Source organism: Bombus impatiens, unplaced genomic scaffold, assembly GCF_000188095.3.
Source record: "Bombus impatiens unplaced genomic scaffold, BIMP_2.2 scf_0724, whole genome shotgun sequence".
NCBI lineage: Eukaryota > Metazoa > Arthropoda > Insecta > Hymenoptera > Apidae > Bombus > Bombus impatiens.
Window position 1 is genome coordinate 427,338 of NT_177143.1, and position 7,442 is coordinate 434,779.

General features: G+C 30.2%; 3 protein-coding genes across 4 annotated transcripts; 1 reads left to right on the forward strand and 2 right to left on the reverse strand.

Moving 5' to 3' along the window:
• Window positions 1-24: 24 nt before the first annotated feature.
• LOC100749538 (zinc finger protein 830) lies at window positions 25-1,497 on the reverse strand. Its single transcript, XM_033322907.1, has 4 exons — window positions 1,332-1,497; window positions 626-1,103; window positions 384-553; window positions 25-314 (listed from the first exon to the last, which is right to left on the reverse strand). Exons 1-4 carry the CDS (start codon window positions 1,433-1,435, stop codon window positions 173-175), a joined length of 894 nt encoding a protein of 297 aa, XP_033178798.1. The 5' UTR covers window positions 1,436-1,497; the 3' UTR covers window positions 25-172.
• LOC100749654 (guanosine-3',5'-bis(diphosphate) 3'-pyrophosphohydrolase MESH1) lies at window positions 1,449-3,624 on the forward strand. 2 transcript variants are annotated; one of them, XM_024370303.2, is made up of 5 exons: window positions 1,449-1,587; window positions 1,810-2,049; window positions 2,156-2,487; window positions 2,548-2,738; window positions 3,524-3,624. In XM_024370303.2, the coding sequence occupies exons 2-4, from the start codon at window positions 1,851-1,853 to the stop codon at window positions 2,677-2,679; spliced, it is 663 nt and encodes a 220-aa protein (XP_024226071.1). In that variant the 5' UTR covers window positions 1,449-1,587; window positions 1,810-1,850; the 3' UTR covers window positions 2,680-2,738; window positions 3,524-3,624. The 2 variants fall into 2 exon arrangements, with proteins under 2 accessions (XP_024226071.1, XP_012245555.1); XM_012390132.3 differs by lacking the exon at window positions 1,449-1,587 and having other exon boundaries at window positions 1,707-2,049.
• Window positions 2,918-5,805, reverse strand: LOC100749420 (probable phosphoserine aminotransferase). The gene is made up of 8 exons (XM_003492410.4): window positions 5,230-5,805; window positions 4,520-4,650; window positions 4,255-4,367; window positions 3,969-4,130; window positions 3,799-3,893; window positions 3,534-3,703; window positions 3,190-3,450; window positions 2,918-3,056 (listed from the first exon to the last, which is right to left on the reverse strand). The coding sequence occupies exons 1-8, from the start codon at window positions 5,302-5,304 to the stop codon at window positions 2,948-2,950; spliced, it is 1,116 nt and encodes a 371-aa protein (XP_003492458.1). The 5' UTR covers window positions 5,305-5,805; the 3' UTR covers window positions 2,918-2,947.
• Window positions 5,806-7,442: the final 1,637 nt, after the last annotated feature.

Sequence of the window (7,442 nt, forward strand, 5' to 3'; positions counted from 1 at the left end):
TTTCTATTTTTTTTTTTTTTTTTTTTTTTATACAAACAATGTCCAGAATTTTATATGAAAATTTAATTAATACAACTTTCTGGATATTACTCTCCATACTTCTAAAAGTACTTTTGAAATTACCCATATAAATATTTACAAAGTCATAAATACTATACATTAATTAGAAATTTTATTTATAAGAATTTTTGGCCCTCCAATCGAGGAATTCATCGAAATCGACTTCGTCTTCGCTGGATACATCTTCATCTGTATTTTTTTGTTTTCTGTCAGTAGCTTGCACCTGTTCCTTACGTTTTACAAGATCCATTACCCTAGCAAAATAATACTTCGTTTATTCAGTATGGTATTGAGTCAATTAAATTCACTATGATTTAAATTACCTAGACCAATGTCTTATTTGTTCCTCTATTTCATCTAATTGTCTTTCTGTTGTTGCTTCTTCTTGGTCATCTGCAATAATTTGTGCAGACTGTGCCGCTTCCTCTTTAATTTCTTTCTGGAACTTCTCCCATTCCTCTTCTATAGGATTTTTATATTCTACGTTACGCACCTAAAAATCCCCACATAAATTACTCGACTTAACATTATATTACTACAGAAAATTCTTATACAATGATCTTACTTTAGCATCTAGAACTGGATCATCAAAAAATCCTTCTGGAAGTAGTGGTTGATTTGTATCTTTGCTTCTCTCTTTTTCTTTTTCCTCCTCTATTTCTACATTTTTCAAATCTTTTTCATGTACAGGTTCTTTATCATTCTCAGATTGTTGTGTTATTATAGGAGTACTTGATGGTATAGTACAATTGACTTGTTTAGGATTATCAAAGAAATCTGATGGTAAACTTGACAGAACTTGTGCTGACTGTGCAGAATTTTTTAATATACCCTTTATTTTCTTATTTGTTGATGATTCTTGTAAAGGAGATATAGGCCTTTTACATGTTTGAGCTTTTGTAGGATTTGTTTCTAGTTTTGTTTTCTTTGCTAATATAATATTTTCCTTATGAGTCTTTGAGTTTAAATGTACTGGCCAAACTGCCTCGCTGCGTACAATGGTTTTGCATAAAATACACATAAGTTGTCCTGCATCTGTATATGTGTTTACCATGGTTAAGGATTCTTCAAAAATATTTTAGTCTCTAAAATGTTATTTTTTGAAATGATAATTTTATGCAAAATATACTTAAATTTTATTACTCTTAAATATATAGAATATTAACGAAATTTTGTTATTATAAAACAAAAATTAAAACAATCTAATGCAAAACGAAATATATAGAAAAAACTTTATATTAAAATATATAAAACCGCAATAAAAAGGATATTTTGCCAGCGGCGATTCAATTTTTTTAACCACTCCTATTTTCCTTTTGTGTTCACTCATAGCTTTACGTAAGTCATCTTGTGTTAATTTTCTTTTGAGTGACATTTTCAGAAATAAATTACGCTCTTAAGTAACAAACACAACTCACAATGTTTAGGTTATGTTTTGTACGCTTCTTGTTAGGTATCTGTAGCTCCTCTATTGTCAAGTTTCAAAATTAACTAACATTAATTGATGCAATCAAAATAATTTCTAAAGTACGTCTAGTAGAGAGAATTATTTTTATATATTTATAACCTTTTCTCGTTGTAGAATAGTATTATTAAATAAAAGAGTATATTTTATAACTGTTGTGTTTTATAATTTTTATAATTCTTAAAAAATTATTTATTCAGAAAAATTTATTCATAGCATTAAGCTTTCTCTTTGTCGCTATAATATCCAATATTATCAATAATTCTTTTAAATTTAATTATAAGATACGAGGTGGAAAATTGTGGCATAACGCAACAGATTAAACATGGAGAATGATATTTCTGTATCATGTGTCAATCACGATCCATTGACTGTAGTCGGATCTTGCAAATTATGTTCCAGAGAATTGACTAATGCAGAATTGTTATCAATAGTAATCAAATGTGCCAATTTTGTAGCAATAAAACACAAGGATCAGAGGAGAAAGGATGAAAACGAAACACCATATATAAATCACCCGATAGGTTTGTAAATTTTTAAAAACAAGTTCGTTTTATAAAACAAATATCAAACAAAACAAGTATATAATCATAATTTTAAATTATAACATGCTGTGAAAATATTTTTTAGGAGTAGCAAATATTTTGGTACAAGAAGGCAATATTCATGATCCTGTTGTAATTATAGCAGCTCTTTTACACGATACTGTAGAAGATACTGATACTACATTTGAAGAGATAGAAACTCAATTTGGTACAGAGGTTCGTAACATTGTTAAGGAACTAACCGATGATAAAAGCTTACCAAAAGTGGAACGTAAAAGATTACAAATAGAGAATGCCCCTAAATGCAGTCACAAAGCTAAATTGGTAAAGCTAGCAGATAAATTGTATAATTTAAGAGATCTTCAAAAAGCTATACCAGTTGGTTGGTCAGAAGATAGAGTAAAAGAATACTTTAAGGTAATGAAAGACTCATTTAAGGTAAATATTAATCAATTCTGTAAAAAATATTAATTACAGTGGGCCAAAGCTGTGGTTGATGGATGTCGCAGAACTAATTTTAATCTAGAAAGAGAGCTAGATCTAATATTTGCAAAGAAGGTATCCCAAGATAGAGAAAGTTGTACATGTAAAAGGCCATTGATATCATAATGTTAATGTTTTATTAAAACAATAATTTTGAAATTGAACATTGCAAAATGTAAAAAAAGGTAAAAATATATTTGAAGCATTAAATATTACATAATATTACGTGATATTTAGAAAGATAATGAAAGTTTTTATATTAGATATATTTTTTACTAACATTCAAATTTTATAAGATATATGAAAGATCTTGTAATGATATTCTATATATCTTATACATACATACAAGTCATTCTTAACCAAATAATGTTTCCAGTAAATATATTTTAATTTCCTAATTTTTATTATATTTTTCATAGAACCACATCATATATTTTGCTAATGCTTCTACTTCCTCCACAGTAACAGCGTTATACACAGATGCTCGAATTCCACCTACTAATCTGTAATTAAATATTATTAGGCTTAATTTAAAAGATAATAAAACAACAATGTGTGTGTGTGTAAAACATAGTTCGTATAATTTTTAACGTATATATATTATATATACAAGGTTTATTTTCTACTTGTACTGACCTGTGACCTTTCAATTGAAGCATTCCACGTGCGCTCGCACCAGATAGAAACTCTTTTTCTAATTGTTCATCGTTTTTGCCTATCCTAAATGGCACATTCATTCTACTCCTTACGTCGGATTTAACTGGACATGAATAGAAACCATTTGATTTGTTAATCACGTCGTATATCTTTTGACTCTTTGCAATTGCCAGTTTCTCCATCCCCTCAACACCACCGTGTTCTTTGATCCATTTGAAAACTAGCCCAACTACGTATATTCTAAAAATCAATATAAATTGGCAATAAAAATTTAATATATTTTCTTATTTATATACAAAATTCATTATTATAGATATACTTACTGAAATACCGGTGGTGTATTGTGTATAGAGTTATCAGCTGCTATAACATTAAAATCGAACATTATTGGACAGAACTTCGAAGCATGACCGAGAACATCATCTCTCACTATCACGAGAGTCACACCAGCCGGACCGATGTTTTTCTGTGCGCCAGCAAATATTACAGCAAACTGAAAGATATATTATAATAATTAATTAGTCGGTATTATGATAATTGATCTACTCGTTGTTATAATCAATATTTATCAGGATAAATATTATGTACTTTCGAAACGTCGAAAGGTCTTGTAAGTATATTCGACGACATATCAACGACCAGTGGTACTCCATTCGTTTCAGGGATGTAATTAAACTCGATTCCTTAAATAATGAAATACTTTCTGATTATTCACGTTGAGGCTATTGTCTTGAGTTTTTGTATTATTATTTAGTTACCGTGAATTGTTTCGTTTGCACAATAGTAAACATAAGACGCATTGGGATCCAGGTTCCAAGTAGATGGGTCAGGAACTTCCGTGTATTTCGTTGTTGGTGGCAAGACCAAATTCACTTTGCCATACTTGGCCGCTTCTTTCGCCGCTTTGGCCGACCATGTGCCTCGAAAATTGAATTTACATTAAAATACAAGAAACTATCTACCTTTATTTTTAGATAGTGATTATTATATCTATTATTGGTAGGTTGTATATTTTATAGCACAGAACAATGCTTAAAAATTTACCAGTTACTAAGTAGTCTGCGGTATCAGTTGCCATCATATTTAAAGGAACAGCTGCAAATATACCTGTTCCACCCCCTTGCATAAACAGGATTTTATAATTATCGGGTACATGTCTGTAAAATTTAAACCATTCATTATTTCGTTTAGAAACATGTATCAACGCTAGAAGTTACTCATAGATGCTTTCTAATATTACTCGTGACTGATTAACGAGAGCCATTGTTCAGAAGAAAATTATATTTCTTATATTTTCATAACAACTTACAGCATTTCTCGCAACGTTGCTTGTGCATTTTCAATAACGCTTTTGAACTCAGCTGATCTATGACTCAATTCCAAAATACTGATTTGAGTATTACCATAGGCGAGCAATTCTTGTTGTACTTGTTTTAATACCTGCAAAAGAAACAGTGTAATTTATTTGTGATCAAGAGAGACAAGAATATAAACGAAACAATTAATCTTGAAAGGAAAAAATACCTCATGTTGACATGTATAAATTAATTTAATATTTATTATCATTGATATTGACGATATTAAACGTGCGTGATAACGGAAGAAATAAATTTGATTAATTCTAATCCAACGAATTAATAAATCGTATAATATATATAATAAAAGTATTACCAAATTGCTTCTAATATCTTACACGAATGAGTACATGCAACCAAAAATAATCCTAATTGTAAAAAGCATTTCAAAAACAGTTTGACAAGAAATATTAAGTGAATGATATTGAAGATTATAATATTTATGTAAACGTTAATTAATACACACAAGCCTATAGAAATAAAAAAAAAAGAGAAATATCTTCATCTTTCGTAAATCATATTTCTATTTCTATAACTCATCTCTTCCTATTGTCTATGAACTAATATTTACATAATATCTTTATTTTAAAAAATGAACAAAAGGTAAAATTACAAGATTAAAAATAATAGGCTCGATTAAAATATGTAATAATTTCAGCGTTACCTCTTCCGGAAGTTTGCCTGGCCCGGCACCAAAATTAATAACTTTGTTCTCTGAAATATTGGTCTGATTACTCATTGCGAGATGTACTGCTTTACTCGAAGGCTGATATGGAAATACTGAACTGGATTTGACACAGAAAGTGGTTCGAACTCTCCGTGCCTCGTTATCTAAGGTCTTTGGTAGATTTATCGCACTAAATTATCGCTATTTACGTTGTGTAGTCACTTTTTGCAGCACTTTAAGATGTTATACACCAAAAATTATCGATTTCTAAACACTCTGGACAATCATAGATCGTTATAAATCGATGCCTTTTCTTTTTCGTTGCATCACTTCCTTGTACTTTCTCTTTACACTTTTCTGTTTTCTTTGAAACTACTTTATGAGACTGACTGCTGTGAATTCTTAAAATTTATTCAGGTAAAGATAAACCGATCAATAAACCGTGTCAATACTGACCATTGTATGCACACATTGATATGTTGCTTTATTTTGCTTTGTGCGTTGCGTGAAGATCTGTTCAACGGGTTTTTATGAGCAAAGAATGTGGATTTAGACCTTAATGATTTGTTGTTTTATAATGATATAATAATAATAATCATATAATAATATAATCATATAATCATATAATAATCATATAATAATAATCATATGATTACTAAAGTTCGCTTTGTCAAACGAAGCTGCGGAAATGTATTAAAACTAATGTTAAAGGTTTGATCACTATTTTTCAATAATTGTATCCTGAAGAGATAGTAATGATTTAAACAATTTTTGTCCTTCCTTGAATCTGTATATGTATCTTTTTTATCACGTAAAAATATTATATTAGTATCTGTTACAAAATAGAGTAGAACTAATATAACAATTACACTTCCATAAATGAAACAATATTATAATATATTTTGTGTTCTTTAAAGATTATATTCCTCTGATAAATCTACTAATGCCCCCAGCAATGTTTTATCTACCGATTACGAAACTGACTTATATGACTAACACGTGATTAGATTCAGATTTTGTGGTTATTAACACGTTCGTCGCCACGTCGTACATATTTATGTGACGGGTATACTTCTGTGGGGGCCCCGTCACCAACGTATGGTGACGCTTTCTTGTTCGAATTAACACGTTCGTCGCCTATTTGTGAAACACGCTAGGCGACGAACGTGTTAAATATAGGATATTATATATGGAATATACAATATAAAAATACCAAAAACATATTATACCATACTTTTTATTAATTTATATTCTGGATAATATATTACATTATGCTATATCGCGTGGTATTTGTTAAAACGTTCCAAACACATTTGCGGTGATTTTGGGCACTTCGAACAATAGTTGTGAACTCCGTCATCACTAATCTCCTCACTTTCAAATATATTTTCACACTGTTTACTGAACATTTTGAGGATGAAAGAATCACTGATGTACGTCTCACAAATATGCTTCTCGACTAAATAAAAGATTTGAGATATCTGCCATGAGATCCCTCGGAATACTCTAGCTGGAAAGCTTATCGCTTTCTCCACTTCAGAACTAAATAATCTTTTCTTTACAATGAATCAAAGGCGATAAACAATGAATCCCCGCTTGTCGCTCTATTTACGTTCTGCATACCGGCGGTTGGATTTTTGGGCCCCTCAGAAAACTTAGCCGAATCACGTTGGGTGACGAACGTGTTAATACAAAATATTAATACGATCACTTAACGGAATTTCTTTTATTTCACTTTTATTACAAATATCTCTCACAATATATAATTCATAACATAAAAATGAAATAGATAATCCCAGAAGTTTTGATTTTGATCATACATCATAAATGATAAAGTTCCTGGGATAAACATATATATATAAACATATATATATATATATATATATATATATATATATATATATATATATATATATATATATATATATATATATATATATTGGTAACAGGTGGTACAAGCGGGAAGGGGATGATTCTACGCGAAAAAGGAAGTCGAAAATATATATATCTATGTCGGAGATGAAAGAACACCGGAGTCTGTAATTGAACAATTGTAGTTATTCAATCCGATTGTAATTGTTCGAGCTTGGGCTCGAGGCGACAGTCAGTCGCCGAACGTAGCCGCGGTCACGGGATGAACGCTTTGTCTAACAAAGGTATGGAGTAATTCTATAGCTCTCCTTAAAAGAAATATTCGTGGCGACACGGGA

What these genes read in the sequence shown, in the direction of transcription:
- LOC100749538 (XM_033322907.1), bottom strand. Translation starts at nt 1,435, where the DNA reads ATGTCACTCAAAAGAAAATTAACACAAGATGACTTACGTAAAGCTATG. An exon ending in ATTGAATCGCCGCTGGCAAA is followed by an intron (nt 1,104 to 1,331) that starts ATATCCTTTTTA and finishes CATGGTAAACAC; the next exon opens with ATATACAGATGCAGGACAAC. An exon ending in CAAATAAGACATTGGTCTAG is followed by an intron (nt 315 to 383) that starts GTAATTTAAATC and finishes TTATTTTGCTAG; the next exon opens with GGTAATGGATCTTGTAAAAC.
- LOC100749654 (XM_024370303.2), top strand. Translation starts at nt 1,851, where the DNA reads ATGGAGAATGATATTTCTGTATCATGTGTCAATCACGATCCATTGACT. An exon ending in ATATATAAATCACCCGATAG is followed by an intron (nt 2,050 to 2,155) that starts GTTTGTAAATTT and finishes AATATTTTTTAG; the next exon opens with GAGTAGCAAATATTTTGGTA. An exon ending in GAGTAAAAGAATACTTTAAG is followed by an intron (nt 2,488 to 2,547) that starts GTAATGAAAGAC and finishes TATTAATTACAG; the next exon opens with TGGGCCAAAGCTGTGGTTGA.
- LOC100749420 (XM_003492410.4), bottom strand. Translation starts at nt 5,304, where the DNA reads ATGAGTAATCAGACCAATATTTCAGAGAACAAAGTTATTAATTTTGGT. An exon ending in TGCAAACGAAACAATTCACG is followed by an intron (nt 3,894 to 3,968) that starts GTAACTAAATAA and finishes TCATTATTTAAG; the next exon opens with GAATCGAGTTTAATTACATC. An exon ending in GACCTTTCGACGTTTCGAAA is followed by an intron (nt 3,704 to 3,798) that starts GTACATAATATT and finishes TATATCTTTCAG; the next exon opens with TTTGCTGTAATATTTGCTGG.